Raw genomic sequence first — 21,673 nt, 5'->3', positions numbered from 1 at the left:
TAGTAAATACTTCTTTCCTCCTACGCTCGTAATTAACGGTCCTTGATGATCAACATGAATCACTTCGAATGGTCTTCGTCCTGGCGGAATCGGGTTGAGGAGCCCTGCTTGTCGCCCTGCGGGTATCTTGATCATGATGCACTCAAAACAATTCTTGATGTGCCCTCGAATGTACCTCCTCATCTTAGGAAACCAGTAGTTCTCTTGAATTCAAGCGATTACCCGATCAAGTCCAAAATGTCCTTTCAAATCATGGTACTTTACTGCTAAACTCTTTCTCATGCTCGTCGGGACCACAAACACGAGCTTCGTCGTACCATCTGATTTTGTTTGTAGTCGTCTGTATAATATACCATTACTTAACTCGAATTTGCGGACAATTCCCTTTTCCCCAGCCGTACGGTCTTCTTCCGGTTTAATAAGAATTGCTCTCTTCAGTCGTATTTCCGGATCACCGTGTTGGAAGATGGCAACTTGGTCCTCTTCCGTGAGTGTTGTCATAACCTCGTATTTTCGTTCTAAAACTTCATCAAACGTGTCTTGACCTTTTTCTTCGGGACATCGGCTTAAAGCATCGACGTGGGCTAGGCGTGCCCCCGCTCGATATTGTATTTCCGCGTCAAAGTCTTGAATCAGGTTAAACCATCGTATAGCTTGAGCGTTCTTCGATCTGGATGTGTTTAGATACGTAATAGCCTCACAGTCCGTCACAATCGTAAACGGAATTCCAATAAGAAATTGACGTAAACGTTCTAGGCTCCAAACAATGGCCATCAATTCCAGTCGCGACGAATGATAATTGCTTTCAGCTGGCGTAGTCTTCTTGCTGACACAGTACACTAGATGTAAAGCTCGATTGTTCCCTTCTTGCAATAGCATTCCCGCCAAGCCAAGGGTGCTCGCATCTGTGTGTAGTTCGGTTCTAGCCTTTGGGTTATACAATTGCAGCACCGGTTCGTTTATCAACGCCTTCTTCAAATCTGCAATCGCGTCGTCCTGTTCCTTCTCCCATTTAAATGGTTGATCTTTTTTCGTTAGCCGATGGCTCAATAGCTCGGCTCTCTGGGCATATCGTGGGATGAAACGTCTGAAGAATCCTGACATACCAAGAAACCGTCGTACTTCGTGCACATTCCGTGGAATTTCGTAATGTACAATAGATTGTACTGTTTGGGGACCTGGTCGTATTCCGTTTTTAGATATGACAAATCCAAGATATTCTATCTTGACCTTTCCAAAATGGCATTTGCGTAAGTTTAGCGTCAATCGAGCGTTTCGTATGGCCTCAAACACTTCGCGTAAGCGTAGAAACATTTATTCCCAATCCTTCGCTGGCACTAAGACATCGTCCAAATAGCGTCATGACTTCGTATTTTTCAAAGCCATTTCCATCAGTCGTACAAATTCGTAAGGATTGTTTCTGAGCCTGAACATCATTCAATTGCATTGTTTTGTCGCGTCCTGCGTCACAATTGCCGTTTTTGGCTTCGACCTTTCAGTCAGTGGTACTTGTAAAAATCCCTGGGCCAAATCGAGAGTAGTAAATATCTCATTATCCGTTAAATCTTCCAGTTGGTCGTCAATCTCCGGCATCGGAAATTCTTTCTTGATCGTTTGTTCGTTCAATCTTCTGAAATCTACAACAAGTCTTGGCTCTCCATTCTTTTTCCATACTATCAATACAGGACTAACGTATGGCGATCGAGTATCGCTCACTATCCCGTGATCTTCCCAGTCTTTCAAAATCGTCCTGATGGCCTCTCGATCCTTCTGAGATGCTTTATATGGTTTCTGCCGAAAAGGGATGCTTCCTGGCTTTTCTTCGATGTCGACTTCCATCAGATGCGTTAGTCCAAGCTCCGCCAGATTCATCGCAAAGCAGTCCCGGAACTCGCTGATTAGAGCTAACAATCGGTCTCTCGTTTCTTCCGTGGTGTCTTCATCAATATTGACTTCTTCAATCTTTATTAAGTTCGATGGTGGTACCGCTGATTCACTCGCCTCAAGCCGCTGCACAACTTCCCCTCGTCCAATCACGTCTCCTCGCTGAATTTCTATTTTCTCGGCGCTCGTATTGGTCACGGCAATTTTCGTGACACTGTCTTGAATCTGCAGTAACTGCGCAATGGGCTTGTCTCGATTAAGCACCATTTCTCCGTTTGCTATGTCTCTGTCGCTAATAGCATTAATGAAACAAATCTCGCCGCGTGGCAACGATATTGATTCATTTGCTCGTAACTCGATTTTTCCACCTTCATCGATTTCGATCTCTCGAAATGGATTGTCGTCCCGATAGCCGAATTTGAGAATCTCCCCGACGCGGATGTACGCGATGTCTTTCAATTCAGTAAACGTACGCCCGATAAACATCTCTACGGGTTGTGCGTCGTCCGACACCGCATGTACCGTGACTTCTTTGTCCACTACATCATCAACGCCTTGTTTCACTTTCGCACTGTGTGTCGATCGCGCCGCAGCCTGCTCGATATTTCCGAACCCGAACAAGTCTTTTTCGTCTGGTTGCGTACGAAGATTTAATCTTATAATCGTAGATTCGCGAATAGTACAGATCGAACTCCCGGGGTCGATCAATGCGTGTACAAGTTCCCCGTTTACTTGAACGTCTTTGTAATATTTCGCGCCCGAGGTGACGCGCATCGTTTCCGGCGATATCGTCGTTTCACTCACTATATACGTCGCTCCTGTCCCTTCCTGTTTTACCACAGGGGCTGCCTCGGTGCAGTTCCGCTGCGTGTGTCCAATTTTATCGCACTTGTAACATTTTAGTACTTTTTGTTCCTTCGGACAATCTCGCGATATATGCCCATAAGCGTCACAATTGTAGCACTTTGGCTCGCCTTTTTCGTTCTTCACTGGTGGTCTCGGATCTCTTCCTGCTGGTGTGCTCCGGGTCGACGCCGTCGTCGAAGTCCCCGCCATAGCTGTAGCCGCACTCGTGTCTCCTGACCCATTCGCACTCATGTTTGCGCTTTTCGGTCCACGTTGTGATTTGTTATCGGCAGAGTTTCGCGACTTTCCATCTTTTTGTCCACCGAGCCAATCCCGACGTTCGCGAGCAATCGATTCGTACTTTATTATATCTGCAAACAACGCGTTTTCGGCTGCGTGCACTGAGCTACTGAGCTGCAACCACAAATCGCGCGATCGTAAACCAATCAAAACTTGATCCTTCGATTCCGTAAAATTAAGTCCCGCGTCATGACATAATCTCATCTTTTCATGAAAATAAAGGTTGACCGACTCATCCGCCTTTTGACGTCGATCCTGCATCCGCTTCACTTTTTCGACTATGCTGAGCTGTCGTCCAAACGTGGCCTTGAATTGCGTTTTGAACTCGTCCCATGTCGCTATGTCCGCTTGTCTTCGTACATACCAGTGTCTCGCAGCGCCCTCGAGACGCATTTTAACCGTCTCTAATTTGAATTGGTTCGGCCATTGGTGCAATCGCGCCATGTCGTTCACGTTTCGTAGCCAATAATCCGCTTCTCTCGGATCGCCTTCACCCGAAAACTTCTCGAGCTGATGATTTAAGTCAGGCATCACATGATATGATATTGTACCGCCTGCTTCCATTGCATTCCCGGTATTGCTTCCCCCGGGTCGCGCCGTCTGCATGAATCGTTCTTGTTGTTCCATAAACATCCTTCTCTGACCGTCCATAAGCGACTGGATAATCGCCTGCACTTCCGCGCTCAAAACCGTCGAGTCCGTCATCGTGATTTTATCGTACTCACTCAAAAATCTCACGTACTCACACTCTCTATCCCGCACTGTATTCGCGAGTAAGGCGTCGTTCTATCGTCGTTTCACGTGCCGTACTTCTACGTCGTTTTTTCGTCGTTTCACGTGCCGTCCTTTATCCCACTTCTGACGTGTTATATTCGTGTTAACTTTAATCGTTCGCGATTCAACCTATTTCCCGCACGATCTCTAATAAGGAGAGGAAGGGTTCCGTAAGTGATTCGTACATTCGTTCGAGTAATATTAATAGTTCAATTTATTCCGTACTGAAGTACACGACCGTTCCGTTCTACGTTCAGCCATGTACTACTGTCTCTGACTACGAGAATACGAGATGAAGTCCCGTACTCTCTCTCCTCCTTCGAGCTACTCTCGCGCCATCTCTCGTTTTTGAATGTTAACACAATTAATTTTTTAATTTTGTTTAAAAGCATATGTATATACTCAAGATTAATAATAATGTTCGCGATCGAACCTAAAACCGGCGCCGGTTAAATAATCCAGCGAATAATACAGCGCATTAAAATCTTAAATAATTTCACTTTCTGCCTTTCCATAAGTTAAGAATAGATCCGTTCGCTGAAACAATAATATATTTCGAGGTACACGAGAAGGGCAGAAAAACAGAGCTTAGTTTTTGCCTATACCGACTCGCTCCTTTGTCTCGGGGACTCGGTGCGCGAGGCATACACCCGGGGCAAAGGTATTCCAAAACAGCTGATCGGTTGTCGACCTCGAGATCAGCTTAGCCGTTGACCTCCGCGCGCGAAGAGGCACTCGACTAAAGTATTCCGACGAAAGTGTATCGATAATAAAATCTTCACTCGTCTATCCGTTGCTCGCGGTTATCATGTGCTTGCTTTCACGCGCGAGAATATCCGTCTTTCGCGGAATCTCTGTCCGTAGCTCGCGGCATAAAGAATATCCGTCGTTCGCGGAATCTCTCGAAACGAATCTCTGTCCGTAACTCGCGGCATAAAGACTGTAAATATTGTATTGGGAATTTTATTATAGACATTTACATAATGAAAAAAGACTTTGCAATTAAATTCAAAATTCCCTTTCACTCGTAACTCCTTCGACCTTTCGCGCACAAATAATGTAAAAGTTCATATTTTGATTATCTAATAGTTGTGTTTACTTTTTAAATTAATGCTTTTAGCCAAGTTAAAGGTATTTATATGGCCGGATAAGGCAGTACTTTTGTTACTGAAATTGTATAGAGAAAGAGAAGATGATTTCTCTACTGGATTAAAGCGCAACAATAAAATTTGGACTGAAATTGCTACTAAGATGAAAGAAGCAAATTCTTTATATGATGTGACAGGTCAACAATGTGCGTCCAAAATGTCTGGTTTAAAGCGGACATATAAAAATATTGCTGACTCAAATAAGAAAAGCGGAAATCACAGAAGTTCATGGGCTTTTTTTCGGTAAAAACGTTCTATCATATATTGTAAAATGCCTGGTTTTTATATGCATTTAGTATATTTTATTGTACACATTTTATTTAATGTTTGCGGTATGTGTATGCAAAAAAATAAATTCTATATTATCATCTTCATCGTTATTATCATTATTATTGTTACAATTATTATTGTTACAATTATTATTGTTACAATTATTATTGTTACAATTATCATTATCATTATCGTTATCGTTATCGTTATCGTTATCGTTATCGTTATCGTTATCGTTATCGTTATCGTTATCGTTATTATTATATACTATAGGTCATGGATTCAATATTTGGCGCTAAAGCTTCAATTAATCCTCCGGCAATTGCGACGAGTGATGGTCCAGTGAACCCTTGTAAGGAGTCATCATCATCGTCAACATCATTTATGATTTCATGCTCTGACGTAAAAAGTAAGTACTTGAACTTGTGTACTAGCCAATTAAATAACAGCTGCAAAAATAAAATCTCAATTTGTTTCTGATTTTTTACGTGGACTTTGTGTCGTTGTTCTAAAAAATTATCTCCAGTGAACTGGATAATAATTTCATTATAATTTTATTTATTAGAACTCGTGTATTAAAACACTTTATAAATACTGGTGTATAATGCAGAATAATAAAAAAATAATTTTTAATTGGTTTATCTTTCTTCTTTGAAACAATAAAGAATTATTATTTTTTTATTATTCTGTATTACTGCCAAGTGTCTCTTCCGATGTGCATCTCTCAGCAATGTGCACGCGCGCTCAATATTATTGACTTACCCAATACAGCACACAGCTTACAGCAACATTGTTGCACCATTGAAACAATATTGAAACAATATTTCTGCAACCTTCTGTGCTGTATGGGTTATCGACCCTGCCTGCGTAAATCAGACTAAAAAGTTACAGTTGTGCATGACCCTACGAAATATTGATGGACAGTGTAGATACATATATTGATCTAGTGTTAATCATTTTTATGTTATCCATTACAGGTCCGCAGAGGAAGAAAAGACGGGTGGAACACGTTTTAGAAGAATTAGTAGAAAATATGGCCGCAGAAAAAGAAGAAAATAGAGAAGAGAGAAGGAAAAGAGAGAAAAGGCACGAAAAAATTTGAGAAGAAAATAGGCTAGCTCGTGAGAGAAGACATAAGGAGCAAATAGATGTCCAAAAATCTTTAGTATCCATTTTACAACAATTTTTGAAATAAAATATAGTTTCTTGTAGGTTTATAAGAAATAAGGTAAAGAATTTAAAACTGACATTTACTTGTATTCTTATTTACTCTTCTAGGCTTCCGGGCTATCACTTTTACATAAAAACTTTCTTCGTGATGTTTATTGATTAAAAGTTTATTGATTAAAGTTAAGAAAATTTATTGATTAAAAGTTTTTTTGATTAAGTTTTTATATTACAAATGTTGTTTGTTTATTTAAAAAAATGTTTTATTTACAAGGAGATGGCACGAGGTGTAAAATGAGATATGAATTGAGACATAGCTCATTTGAAAGAGGGTGTCGAGTATATAATCCCGGTAAAGGGATTAGAGTGAATGGGCCCTAGTTGCTGAGAAATTTGCATCCAAAGTTGGGCATCCGGCTGACTGTAAGGTAAGTACCAGAAACATAACCTCTAATAGCATGAAGCGTAGTGGCTGAGCGGACTAAGGCGCTCGCGTGTGCTTTTTGTCCGCGGCTGACTCGAGTTCGAGTCAGCTCGAAATCTTTTTTTTTCATTTTTTTTTCAATTTCAATAATTTTTTGGAATAAATTCTAACAATAAAGCAACATTTTACATATAAAAAATATAATTTTATATGTATATAATAAAAAAGAATAAGAATTGTAGTTTTAAAGAAAAGTGAAAAAATCATGGGATAATAAATAAACAAAAAATATTACATGTTATATGTCATATAATTATATAATAAAATAGTTAACACATCGTCAGTATAATAAATACAATACGTAGTTAATACATAGTCAATACATGGATAAATAATCAGTAATGTAAAATGTAAAAAAATAATAAATGTAGTCAGTAGGTAAAAAGTAAGTGAGTATAAATTAATAATCAAAGTAATAAGAATGTAGAGTTATTAAAAATACGTAGAGTATGCTTGTATACATGTCTTGTCGATTATTTATTATAAAAATCGGACATTGCTGTACAATGTTGTGGATGAAAATTATTATAGAAGCATTGAAAACATAAATAGAACGTACACCATGAACATTTAATAAAGAATAATTAGATTTACAAGAACATTTTGTATTATGAATGTTAGGAGGAAAACATAACTGATTTACATTATAAAATATTTCCCGTTCATTTGCCAACTTTGACGCATACCATGCAAATTGTATCATATTTTTAAATAGTGGAGCAGATAATAAATAATGAGTCAAAGATTGTATTTTTATAGCATCATATCGCGAATTCAATTCTATCTTTTCTCCGCCAACAAAAGTATCTGGACAGTTTTGAATTTGCTTTATGATAATTTTTACTTGTCTATAAAAATAAACGTCACAAAATTGGCAAAGTGGAGTGCATTTTGGAGGTATAATTTGCAAGTTAAATGTTGGCTTATTTTCATCATTTTTAAAATTTTCGTTATACATATGAATGTTTTTCTGACCTCCCCAAGAATCAACAATTATCAAAAACGGATTGTTGCCTACGTAAGGTTTTAAAACTGTTTTCAAATACTGTTCATATAAATGTGAAGTCAGTTTTCCTGATTTCGAACATACAACGATAACATTTTTACACATATTTAATAGTTCGTCAACTTCCTTCTTGACACGCACTCCAAATGTTTTACCAGGTTCTTGTAAGCATACAAATACTTTATCTAATAATTTTCCAGACATTGTTAAAGAATATTGAGCCGTGTAGGAATGTGTAATTTTATTTATATCACCTATATAAAGTTCAACTTTCTTTTCTCCTGCATGTGTGTATGTCCTTGAAATATTTGTCCGATATTCGCAACCTGTCTGATCTGTATTAATAATAAAATTAGAATTGTAGTCGGTTGAAATGGATTGTATTAAATTTTTAAATGCTATTGCAGAATTTATCACTTCTTCGGGCGATTTTATTTCCTTTTTGGATAAATATCGTATAACTCGACGATTCGATATTCTATGAGTTTTCATAAAATTCGTCATCCACCTTGGGGATGCTACAAAACGAAAAGCGCATTCCTCTTCACTTTTTGAATCTTCTTCCTTCCGAAATTGGACTGCAGCTGCCATAGCCCATTGTTGCAATTGTTGTCTTGTAACTAGCTGCTTACATTCACGTGCTTCGGTAAAGCGATCATAAACATTCCTTTTTATTATGTCTATTTTATCCTTAAATGTTCCACCTGATACAATCTCTTTCTTAAAACGTGCAACTTCGCTATTGTATCGTAAATGATTTTTAAATCGCTGTTGTAAAGTTTTAAAACTCCAGTTTGGATGTTCATTGGCAGTCATAACAATTTTTAATTTTATGTCGAATGGCACTCTGCACACATTACTGATTTTGGCTGGTGGTGGCTTATATTCTTCGTCACATGTTGATGTTGTCGCTTCTTCTACATTTTCACAATCAGCTGTTTCATCGAGAAAGAAATATTCCGTTTCTTCTGCAAGTGTACACTTGCCTAACATTTTTATAAAATTTTCAAATAATTTTCCAGCAACTTTTTTTGCACATCTATTAAACTTTTTTGGTGGATCAGCATAAATTAAATTAAATTGTAATAGTGTGTCTGTAAAAAATGTTATATATTACATCTCTAATACTGACATTTACAAAGAAATAAAGAAATATTTACCTCAAAAATATGCAATGCTGTCAGTTAAATCTTCTTTCGATATATCACATTGTGCTAATAGCTGTATATGTTCTATTAATGTTGGATCCACAGATGTTTCTATTTTTATAATATTTTCAAATTTTGTGAGAGTGCACTAACGTAAGCTTCTTTACTGTTAGAAATTCGTAAGAATTCTAACCATGAAAAGGATCGAAGGAGTCCTCAGACCCTACGAGTCTTTTGTTAGAAGAATGTCTGCGCATGCGCAAATAGAAAAAAGAACTGGTCTAGAACTCGAACAAAGGCACAAAAGATTCATACCGTTATATTCGTTTTACCTATGTCTATCTTCTCGAATATTCGAAATAATATATGAATAAACACTTTTTTTTGCTATTTACTCCTATAAGATTTTAGAATAAATAATTAATACATAAATTTTTATTCTCTTTTATTATGTACATATAAAATTATATTTTTTATATGTAAAATGTTGCTTCATTGTTAGAATTTATTCCAAAAAATTATTGACACAAAAAATTATTGAAATTGTAAAAAAAAAAAAAAAAAGATTTCGAGCTGACTCGAACTCGAGTCAGCCGCGGACAAAAAGCACACACGAGCGCCTTAGTCCGCTCAGCCACTACGCTTCATGCTATTAGAGGTTATGTTTCTGGTACTTACCTTACAGTCAGCCGGATGCCCAACTTTGGGTGCAAATTTCTCAGCAACTAGGGCCCATTCACTCTAATCTCTTTACCGGGATTATATACTCGACACCCTCTTTCAAATGAGCTATGTCTCAATTCATATCTCATTTTACACCTCGTGCCATCTCCTTGTTAGTATAAGTATGATATGGAGCTTAGTACAACATTTAAAAAACATTTTTTATAAAATAAGTTTTGTCGTTAATAGAAATAAGTTGTTTGTGTTAAAAGAATGTTCAAAAATATATAATTGTATGTTAAAATGATAATATGTTTAAGAAATATTTGTTTCTTTGTGGGAAGAGGCTTACAAAATACACAATTTGAATATTTTAATAAGATTATAAGATGTTATAATAGAAATAAAACCAAAGATTAAATATAAACGAATGTCTATTTATTAACCTAAATGTTTATTCATTACAAAATACAATACAAACTATATAAATTCTGTATAAATTCGTCAATAGATCCTACAAATTTAGGGTAGACCGGGGCACGTTGTCACACATTTTTTTCAATATTTTTTGTATTTTTTACATTCAATATTTGAGAGTACTGTGATATGCCAAAATTTCGAGTGAACCCTCAGCTTCAATTGGACAGTATCGAATTTTGTGTGATTGTTACTCTACAGTTGTTACATAACAATAAATAACGACAGGTCGCTTGTGACAACGTGCCCCGTGACCGGGGCACGTTGTCACATCAAATGTAATTGCATGCAAAATGTTATCCAAACTGTATTCAACGTAAATATCAATATATTATAGTGCGCTGCAATGTAAAAAAGTAAAATCCTTCACAGAAACATTTATTTTATTTCAAAAAAGTACAAAAAGCACGAAGTTTTCGTCTTAATCTAAATACAAGAATTCCACTCGAATGCGCAACTTATTGATCGTTAACAGCAAGACGAATTACTTCTAGATCGACTACTGCGGCTCTCGCAGTTTTCCGTTTGTAGGAGCGCACCATATCCCAATTGCACCTATGACATTAAAATTCGTGACAACGTGCCCCGAGGGCATTTTTTTACTCCAAACAGCCTCATGGCCGACACGTTTGAGATATTCATAAGGTTAGGTATTGCACGCGGTAGGTAAAAGTACATACTTTAAGATAATATAAAGGTCTATTCTGAAAAAACATAAGCTTCATGTCCAGTATGTTGAATATTAGACAATAAAATTTTACTTACGGTCGCAAAAAACTTTCAAGTTGATTTTACGTCAACACGGCTGGAGCAATTTCAACACTGTAAACACACCAAAGATGGGCATACACTAAACTTTTGGGAATGACGGGTGCTGCCCTCTGGTTATTAGTTTTTTAAATAAAGCCGATGTGACAAGGTGCCCCGTGTGACAACGTGCCCCGGTCTACCCTAATTATTAATTTATTTTCATTTGCAAAGCATTCATTATTGCTATTCTTTTGGCATTTCCTAAATCAATATTATTATCGCGAATGTGTGCCTGATATTTTTCATGATGTTGGACACCGACAGTCATAACATCATTTTGCAATAAACAAATGTTGTGTAACACACAACACGCTATAATAAATTCTGGAATCTTTTTAACGTCTGTCAGTGGTAAACAGTCTAACAATATTCTAAAACGTATCTTCAGTTGGCCAATCGCCCGTTCAATTGCCATTCTTGTTGAAGATAAACAGTAATTAAAATTTTTTTGTCGATTTGTCAAATGTTTATTGTCTCGAAATGGTACCATTACATGGGGATGAATCGCATAAGCTGCATCTCCAATTATATGAGAGTCGTTAGGAAAGTACACCTGAGGTCTCTCAAGAAAACGTGCTATTGGGGAGTTTCTGAAAACCCGAGCGTCGTGTACTGACCCCACTTGACCTGCATAACAGTGTGTGAAGAGGCCACTCGAATCACAAACCACTTGAACATTGATAGACGGAAAACCTTTCCTGTTTATGTATGAAGCTGCATCTGTTGGTGGGGCTCGAATCTTGATATGAGTCCCGTCTATAGCACCGGTTACATTTGGAAAGCCACTAATTTTTGCAAATTTATCCCTGATATCAGCAGCAACAACTTCATCAGGCCACTGGATAAATCGAGGCGCGATGCAATGTAATGCGTAGGTTACACGTCTTACGGCTCTAAAAGCCGTTGCTTTGCCCACTCCAAATTTGACGCAAATGGATCTACAATAAGCCACATTATAAAAAATGAAATAACTGTAACGAACAATGTAACGATAGTGGTGGTTACACGCATACAAAATAAAAACAGTGTATACAAGTGGGATTTTACGTACCTGTACGAATCGGGAGTAGCCATGAACCACAGAACAATATACAGTTGTTTTTCTGCTGAAATACGTTTTCTGCCAGTTGTGGTATTTGTCTCTCTCGTGGTGGACCGCCTTGGCGTGGCGAGAGGGGTCCCCGTTCGGATCCGGCGAGTCATGTCCAGTGGATTCTGTTGGTAGAAGTCACTGTGGTGACCCGTTGGTGAGGTGCGGGGTCTAAGAGTCCACCCTTCCTGCCGCCGGTCTACGGACCGGAGTGGCAGGAAGAATGGGAGCCCGGCGACTCCCTTAGGGACTGGCCTATGGGTCGGTCTCAATCGCCGGTAGGGGATGGCGACCCCGACTTCAAACGCCCGGCCGGCCGGGGCCGTTATGAGGGAGCTTGCTCCCTACACCGAGCCACGGGGTGGGGTGGGGGTGGGGGTACCCCCGTCTCGAAGCGGGCAGGGATGCCGACCCGCTGAGAGGGAGGGGAAGATCCCGCTCTTCGGACCCACTGCACGCCGGTGTTCCGGCAGGGAAAGAGAGCGGGATTACCTTTCTCGTCCTGGGTCTCGGACGTGGTCCGTGATCAGGGGCGGGGAGGAACCCACACTCACGGCTGCCGGGGAAGTGGTCCCACGGCCCGTGAGGAGTGGAGGGTCGTCTGGGCCGCTCGAACGTATTTCGAGGTCGGGGCCAGACGACCTGGGATGAGGAACAGCCCGGACCACTTTATGGTTCGAGCGGTTCGACTGCCTTGGCAGCAGCGAGGGACGGGCAGGCTGGGCTCGGTAGCTTTTTAGCAACCGGCCTAGGGGAAGGAAAACCCCGAAATCGAAACATACACACACATTTACACTCTTACACACCACACTCACGATCGGGTTCCGCGTGTTTCCGCCGGGGGCCCCCGGGGACCTGGGTTGTCGTGCGCGCGTCGTGGCAGAGGGTACAGCGGTTAAACAGGGGTTTCGACGTTCCCCTGGGCGCCCGATAGTACAGGGGCCCGGGTCGGCCTAACCAGCACGACCTGGCTGCCTCACCAGCGGGTGTATAATCTCGCGGGGGCGAGTACTGCCGGTTGGTGACCGGACGGGACCGTGCTCGTTCTCGCGGGGGCCACCGCCGAAGCCACTGTCCTTTGCGTGCTCGATGCTCCTGGGTTTCCCGGATCCCCCGGTATGGGGCTTCGCGGGCCCGTGTACACACACACACACACGCACATAGATGTTCGATTGAGAGGATTTTTTATAATAAAAATGTCGACAAAAAAGGAATTGGTTTTTAAAAACGTCGAACAGGAGTCCGGGGTTTCCCAGCCCCAAGTGGTGGTTGAGAGGATTTCGAGCACGAAATCCTCTAAGGACAAGCCCGCACCGAAGAGTGTGCAAGAGAGGCGGGCAAGGGAGGCGGCCGACGCCGCTGGCGCTGTCAGCGGTACGTCTGCCGGCCCCCGAAGCGGCTCACCCGACGTCATAGTAACGGGTGAGAAGAAGAAAAAGGCAGGCGGGGGGCCGTCTTCTCCAAGGCCAAGGAAGGATATCGCGGCCTTGGATAAGATGATCCTCCAGCTGAGAGGCAAGGAGGTCCCCCCGGCGGCAAAGACAGAGGAGACGCGGGGCCGTAAGCCCATTTCGGAGGGGGCCTTCTGCGCTAAGAGCTGGTCCTCGGGGTGGCCCTCCCTAGAGGATGCTGGCTCACAGGATATGCCGATGACATATTCCTGGGGGTCAGCGGGGAGGGCTGGCAGGAGGCCATCAGGCTGGCCAACGTGGCGGCGGCGAGCGTGGTGCACGCCATCCGGGCACTGGGCTTGAAAGTGGCCCCCCATAAAACGCAGGCGACCATGTTTTATGATCGCCTTGCGGGGGGGGGTCACCGCCGGGGGGCTCAGCGTCCGGGTGGAGGGGACGGAGGTCCCGATCAAGCCCCACCTCCTATACCTGGGGGTCTGGATCGACCGGAGGAGGAGCTTCGGCAAGCACGTTGCCCGCGTGGTCCCGAGAGCGAGGGCAATGGCCAACAGCCTTGCTAGGCTGTTGCCCAATATTAGCGGGGCCAGCGGGCACGTGCGTCGCCTCTACGTGGCAACGGTCCAATCGGTGCTGCTTTACGCGGCACCGATTTGGCCGGAGAAGGCGGGCGAGGATGCTCGTCTTGGTAGGCCGCTGGCGGCGGCCCAACGGCTGATAGCCAATAGGGCCGCCAGGGCCTACCAGACCGTCTCGCACGTGGGGGCGACTACCCTCGCCGGGATCCCCCCGATTCACCTGATCGCCAGGTCACACGCCCGCGTGTATACGCGGTCTAAGGCGATCAGGGACGGGGGAGGCGTTATAACGGCGAGGGTCAAGAGGGCGCTGAGGCTCCAGGCCAAAACGACCCTCCTGCGCGAGTGGGAGGAGTTTCTCGCGAACCCCCTTTTGGGGCAGGAGGGTCAGAGAGGCCATCCGGCCGGTTCTTGGAGAGTGGGTGGAGCGTAAGGGGAGAGGCCTTACGTTCCACACGGCACAGGTGATCACCGGGCATGGGTGCTTCGGTGATTACCTGTGCCGAATCGGGAAGAAGCGCGCCACGCGCTGCCACCATTGCCCGGAGGAGGCAGACACGGCGCAGCATACGCTGGAGTTTTGCCCAGCGTGGGAGGAGCAGCGTCGTGCCCTCCGGGAAAGTGTAGGAGATGACCTCGCCCTCCCGACCATCATCTCCGCGGCGGTGACCGGGGGAGAGGAGGGCGAAGTTAAATGGAGGGCGTTCGTCTCTTTCTGCGGCGCAGTCATGTCGCAGAAGGAGGCAGCCGAACGCGTCAGGAGGAGGGAAGCACCACCCCCCTCTAGTGACAGCGAATGGAGCGACGGGTTGGGTCCGGGCCGCAGACCGCCGCCGCCACCACGGCGGCGGCGTTATTTTTTACGACGTCGCGGGCCCAGGAGCGGCCCCTCGTCGCGATTTCGGTTTCAGGGGGGGGACGGCACATGACAGTGCCGGGGGGAGAAGGGCGCAGTTAACGCGCACAGGAGGTATCTTCTCCCCCCTCCCCCCTCGGAACAAGAGGAGGCCGTCGCCGTCGGCGACGCCGGCCAATGGCCGTACGTACGGGTCCCCCCCACTAACTAAAGGGGGGACCGCGGGGGTGGAGCGGGCGTGCGGGCGGGGTTACCGCACGTCCGCAGTATAACCCACCCCTGCTAGAGGGGCGGCGGGCTTGGGTGGATGTCCCCCCAACCCGCCGCAGTGTGTGTTCAGGAGGCAGTTCCACGGAGCTGGGGAGACGCCCAGGCGTCTCCCGCTATGGTGCCCAGCTGGGCAAGGCGCTGGGGGCCCCGGAAAAATTAGCGCGTTTTCCGGGGTCCCCCCTGACAACGAGCGCCGTGAGGGACATCCGCAGGAGTTTTAGTGGGTAGGGTATGCATGCAGAATCGTGAGCGATGTGCATGTCATACAACCCCACACTCCCCCCGTAAGCCTCTCCCCGGAGGCGGGGGGGTCTTCCCCGAAAGCGGCTACTGGGCAAACCTGGGACGAGCCCCAGGGATCCCAGCAGTTGAAGATTTCTCTTGCGTTACAAAAAAAAAGCTGTGGTATTTGTCTTATTTAGCACTGGTCCAATTAATGATAAAATTATTTCAAATGTTGCCAGAAACATTCTAGAATGTTAGGTTATGATAAGTGAAATTAATTTCTCAAAACAAATGGATAATATTTCAACTTTATAACTTAATAACGTTTGGATTGAAATGCTTATCTGAAATGCTCTTTAAATGTAATATTGGAGTAATTGGGAATTACGCGATCAACATAATATGTAATTGTTTCGGTTGCAATCATTTTTCCACGTACTTTACTCCCCAATAGTATACAATACAATGTTTGCATATCCCTTAAGGAAATGTCTTCATCTTCAAGTTCACTCTCGCTCGATTGCGAGCTATCACTTTCATCGTTTTTGTTTGAAAATATCAATGAAGTGATTGATACTGTTAATAGTCTCTTAACGTTTCGTTAGGCGTCCATTTTAGTATTCAGCTCACTGCAGTTCACTCAATGCACAGATCGCGCAGGAAACCGGTCCGAATTCACAAGGGGTGCGTTCCGAGTTGCGCATGAAACGCATAAACTGCATTACTGTTGCGCAGCGCTTCAAAATCGTTCCGTTTTGTCAATGCGCATGAAGCGCTTTAGTTATTTGGAACGGTTGCCTGCGCGCTCTGCGCGCTAATGTGAATTGAGAATATGGACGCCGTGCAAAACATCAACAAAGAAATTCCAGTAATTGTAATTTCTTCGATAATACTTTTGAAGAAAAACGATGAAAGTGATAGTTCCGAATGAAGCGACAGTGAAAATGAAAATGAAGTTGAAGACATCTCTAAGTGATATGCAGACGTTGTTTTCTATGCTAATAGCAAGTAAATCACGTGGAGAAAAAATTGTAGTTAAAAAAATTACGGATTACGTCGATCGCGTGATTCCTAATTACACGAATATTATATTTAAAGAACATTTTAGGTAAGCATTTAAACATAAATGTCTTAAAGTTATAAAGTTGTAATATTTTCCATTCGGTTTTATTAATTTCACTTATATTATAACCTAATATTCTAGGCTGCATCCGGGTACATTTGAAATGGTTTTATCACTGATTGGACCAGCACTAAATGCCACAGGTACCGTATTTGGTAAAAAACCAATTTCAGCAGAAAAACAACTATATATTGCTCTTTGGTTTATGGCTACTCCCGATTCGTACAGGTATGTAAAACCCATCTGTGCTCTATACTGGTGTAACTACCACATATTTATAGCATTTTTCACTCAGCAGCACCTCCGACATAATGTCTAAAAGACAATCTTAATGATATCTTTACGATATCTTTTAGACATGTATGCTGTCTGGGACTGAGTGCCATATTGCATTCAACTGACACCATGTCTTGTAGCTAGTGCCGAATTTGTGTATCAAAATAAAAACACATTGCTGTTATGTAGTGCGTACCAATGCGGCCAGTGAAAAATGCTATTAAATTGTTTTGCGACAAGCTTCTCATTGCTTACTTTTCTGGATTGTTACAGAGCCGTTTGTGCCAAATATGGAGTTGGTAAAGCAACTGCTTTTAGGGCTGTAAGACGTGTTACCTATGCACTTTGTAACAATCGCGTTTTCCCCGCTCGGAATTAGCTCGCCGGGCCAGGATGAGAAAACGTGGAGACACTGGTTGGTTTCACAAAACTTTATTCCTTATTCTCTATTTGATAATACAAATTGATGGAGGGTGTGAGTGTATGTGCTTGGGTGTGTGTGTGTGGCTCCGCTGAGCCGCTGTGTACGTGTGCGGGGTGAATTCGCGGACAAGAGACGGAGGCGCGGTTGCCTTGAGTACTTATCGCTAGACTTATGACTACGCGGGCGGATTCGCGGAGGCACGGTTGCCTTATGCGGACGGTCAGGTGGTCAGGAGCTCACTCGGGGGCACCCGAGCGAGCGGCCCGTACACCGGGGGCAACCGGCTTGAAGACGGGGGCACCCGTCTTCCGTACGGCGGAAAGGGTCGGGGGCGCCCGACCCAGCGGCAGGAGAGGGCAGGTAAATCAACCGGGGGCACCCGGCTGGGAGGCCCGTACTCTGGGGGCACCCAGGTGAGAACGGGGGCACCCGTTCTCTGCACGGAGGACGAGGTTGGGGGCACCCAACCTGGTTAAGCGGTCTCGGAGAGTGGTCGTGTCGGGAACAGGAGCTGGACAGGACTGGTCTCGGTGTCGGCTCGAGTCCCCTATTTATACCCCGAGTTAGCGAGCGGTGGGGGCTGCCCCACCGCTCGGGCACAGGAACACGTGTGCCGTGACGCCGAGCGCGTGTTAGCTGGCCGTCAGGGCCGTACCGCTAGTGACGAATACGCGTATCGTCACATCACCCCCCCCGTGTTAGGAAGGAAATATACGGAGATATTTTTGCCTTTTTAGCCTACTTATTTATTGCATCTATACAATGGTTAGCGCCGCTGGCACGACCGGAGATTGCCCCGTGGGTCGAATCGCAGGACCCATAGGGATCCGCTGGCGCAGGCTCGGTACTTCCGGTTACGGACGACGGCGGATCGGGGCACGGCTACTCTCTCGCCGGTCGGTAGCGGGAACCAGAGCAGGTCGTCGAGGGGGGAGGCTCCTGGGGTTCGGGCCATCGTGGTGGTCGGGGGTGGGCAGGGGCCTGGTCGGTTAGGGGGTCGGGTCGTTGTTGGGGAGGCAAGGGCCGGTGTGGTGGCGGCGCACACTGGTGGGGTGGCGGGGTTTCGGGCCGTCGGTCCTCGGGCTTCGGCGATGTTCGGTGGCCGTCTTGGCGCTGATTTCCCCGTGGTTCCCCGTGCGGCCGTGGTTGCGGCCGGTCGGGCGGTCTGGCGGCCGGGTGGGGCCGCGGCTGGCTGGCCGGAGAGTCGGTCGGAGGCCTGGCGGCGTTCCCCCGGGCGTGGGGTAGTTCGGCGGCTGGACGCGTCGGAGGGTAACCTGGCTGGTGGTCGGTCGGCATTCTGCGGGCGTTCTGCTGGCCGCAGGTTCGCCCGTACTCGGGTGGCTGGCGGACGCCTGGCCGGGCGTACCGGTACCGCCTCGATGAAGATGGCGGCGCGGCGACGATTCTCGGCGTCACCCCGCTGGATTCGAGTCCCCACACTGGGGGCCTGGCGGCGGGGAGCGTCCCCTGGGCTGGTGGTCGGCCCAGGATCGATCGGCTCCTCCCACAGGTCGTCGAGATCATCGATGTTGCCGAAAAGCTCTTCTAACTTCGCACGTCGATCCATACTGGTTAGCTATTCTGAAACAACTGAAAAGTCTTCCGCGTCGCGAGCTTATATACCGGTAACGGACGTATATGTCCCTTTTTCCCTTTCGCGTGTTTTTCCGACTCAGGAATGCGGACGTCATTTTCCCCGAAAATGGTCCGGGCGTTGTTTACCTATGTTTGTTGACACGGGGCTCGGGGCTCCGGCGCGCTTTTGAGGTCTTGTATGTGTACGTGTCTGTGCCAACGCCCCCGGGTGTCGCGCAAGTTGACTATGACGGGTGAGATAATTTTCCTTACCTCCAGAGGGCCGGTATAGCGGGGGGCTAACTTGGCGTTGAAGCCCGTGGCTTTCTTCGATAGCGGGTACTCCCTCTTCCAGACGAGGTCCCCGACGCGGGGTTTCCAATCCCGTCGTTGCAGGTTATAGTGGGCTTCCTGTCGTTGGAACGCTCGGGCCATGTTGACCCGCACTACCTCGTAGGCTTCTTCGAGCCGACGTCGGGTCTGGTGGGGTGCCGGGTTCGCCGCATGGCGACGGTCTTCCGGGTGCGGGAGGGCGAGCTCCCGGCCGTGGTTGAGATACGCCGGTGTGTACCCGGTGGCCTCGTGTCGAGCGGTATTATAGGCGAACTGCAACGGGGACAGGTGCTCGTCCCAGTGCCGATGGTTTTTCCCGACATACTGGGCTACCATGGTTTTCAGTGTCCGGTTGGTGCGCTCGACCGGGTTGCAGTGAGGCGCTCTCACGGGGGTAGTTCGGTGCTCGATCTGGAATGCTCGTAGGACCCCCTCGAGCTGAACCGATTTTAACTGGGTTCCGTTGTCAGAAATGATCTGGTCGGGGCATCCGTGCTGGTAGATGACTCGGTCGAGGATCGCCTTAGTTACGGCCGGAGCGGTGGCCCTGCGCAGGGATTTGAGTTCGACCCACTTCGTGAACCGGTCCTGCATAACTAACAGCCAAGCATGGCCCTGGGTGGACCGTGGCAAGGGGCCGACGAGGTCCAGGGTCACTTGCTGCCAGGGCTCGGTGACGGGTGCCGTATGGAGGTTTCCGGCTGGCTTGGTAGTGGGTGCCTTGTGCGCCAGGCAGGTTGGGCACTGGCTGACATACCGGGTGATGTCTTGGAACATCCCCGGCCAATAGAACAGTCTGGCCATGCGAGCGATGGTCTTGGCGACCCCGAAGTGGCCCGCTGTGGGGTCTTCGTGGTGCCTTTGCATGGTCCGGGCCCGTTCCTCCTTCGGAATGCACCGTTTCCACTGGTCCGCCGGGTCGACCTCCCGGAAATCCACATCGTGCAGGATGTGACGAAACAGCTGGCCGTTTTGGATGCGGTAGTCTGGAAACTCGGTAGGGCGTTGTCTTGCTCCGGTCAGGATCCGCCGGTACCATTGGCACCTCGGAGCGGCCTGGGCGCCGCACACCTCTGGCTGGCGTGAGAGGGCATCGGCGACCTTGTTGAGGCTGCCTTTGCGGTATCGTACGTCGAAGTCGTGCTGCTGTAGTTCGAACAGCCACCGACCCAGCCGGCCGGTGGGTTCTTCCAAGCGTTGCAACCACCGGAGGGACTGATGGTCGGTCACCACCGTGAAGGAGTATCCTTCGAGATACCCTCGCATCTTCCGGATGCCTTATACGATCGCGAGGCATTCGAGTTCCGTGGCGCTGTAGTTTCTCTCTGCGCCGTTCAGTGTTCGGCTGGCATACGCCACGACCCGTTCCCCGTCGTCCTGGTGCTGGGTCAGCACGGCTCCGAGCCCGTGAGAACTAGCGTCCGTTTGGAGGATAAAACGGCGATCAAAATCTGGGCAGGCCAGTACTGGGGTGGAGGTCAACGCCTCCTTCAGGCGCTCGAAAGCGCTTTCTTCGTCCGGACCCCAAGTCCATTTTACTCCCTTCTTTGTCAGGCGGGTGAGCGGGGCAGCCACCGTCGAGAAGTTCGCGACGAATCGCCGGTACCAGGAGGCCATGCCCAAGAATTGGCGTACTTTGCGTACGGTGGTCGGTGCCGGACATCGGGCCACGGCGCTCACCTTGTCCGGGTCGGTTTGGAGGCCGTAGCGATCCACGATGTGGCCCAAGTATCGGAGTTGGTCTCGGCAAAAATGGCACTTTTCCGGATTTAGGCGGAGCTTAGCTTCCCTGAGGCGGCGGAACACCTCGGCCAATAGTCGGAGGTGCTCTTCAAAGGTGCGGCTGACCACAATAATGTCGTCCAAGTATACGAGGACGTATGGTGCGAGGTCCGGTCCCAGTATCTCGTCGAGTAGCCTCTGGAAGGTGGCTGGTGCGGAATGGAGGCCAAACGGCATTACCCGGAACTGCATAAGGCCTTTTCCCGGTACGGTAAAAGCGGTGACTGGCCGACTTTCGGGCGTTAGTGGTATCTGCCAGTATCCGTTCTTTAGGTCCAGTGTGGACAGATAACGGGCTCCCCGGAGTTTATCCAAGGTGGCCATGACTTGTGGCAGGGGGTACGCGTCCTTTTCTGTGACTTCGTTCACTTGTCGAAAGTCAATGCAGAATCGGTACGTCCCGTCCTTCTTTCGGACCAGCACAATGGGCGAACTCCAAGCTCCGTGGGAAGGCTCAATCACGCCTTCTCGTTCCATCTTCTCTACCTCCCGGTCGATAACTGCCTGCATGGCCGGGTTCCGTGGTCGGTACCGTTGCTTGATGGGTCGGTCGGTCTTGACCCGGATACGGTGTGATATTCGATCGGTCGGGCCGCGGATGCCCTCGAATAGGGCGAGTTCCCTAGCTAGGAACTCCTGGAGGCGACGTTCCTCGTCGGGGGTTCGGGAGGCCAGTCCCTGGGCTACGGCTCCGCATTCGGTCTGCGCGGTCTTGCGTGGTGCGGTGGCCCGCAGCACGATCCCCGTCCGGGCCC

General features: G+C 46.8%; 1 protein-coding gene and 2 pseudogenes across 1 annotated transcript; 1 reads left to right on the top strand and 2 right to left on the bottom strand.

Moving 5' to 3' along the window:
• Positions 1–7,346: 7,346 nt before the first annotated feature.
• Positions 7,347–9,284, bottom strand: LOC139781427 (uncharacterized; annotated as a pseudogene).
• Positions 9,285–11,125: 1,841 nt separating this feature from the next.
• LOC139781426 (putative nuclease HARBI1) lies at positions 11,126–15,877 on the bottom strand. The gene is made up of 4 exons (XM_071720282.1): positions 15,757–15,877; positions 15,589–15,658; positions 12,029–12,109; positions 11,126–11,915 (listed from the first exon to the last, which is right to left on the bottom strand). Exons 1-4 carry the CDS (start codon positions 15,830–15,832, stop codon positions 11,126–11,128), a joined length of 1,017 nt encoding a protein of 338 aa, XP_071576383.1. The 5' UTR covers positions 15,833–15,877.
• Positions 15,878–16,313: 436 nt separating this feature from the next.
• Positions 16,314–21,673, top strand: part of LOC139781425 (putative nuclease HARBI1) — a 29,991-nt pseudogene continuing 24,631 nt past the window's right edge.

The sequence above is a fragment of the Temnothorax nylanderi genome, unplaced genomic scaffold (assembly GCF_030848795.1).
Source record: "Temnothorax nylanderi isolate EJ_2023f unplaced genomic scaffold, tnyl_v1.0 TNYL_tig0337_pilon, whole genome shotgun sequence".
NCBI lineage: Eukaryota > Metazoa > Arthropoda > Insecta > Hymenoptera > Formicidae > Temnothorax > Temnothorax nylanderi.
Note: the sequence above shows the minus strand (reverse complement) of the source record. Positions and strands in the feature narration are given on the sequence as shown.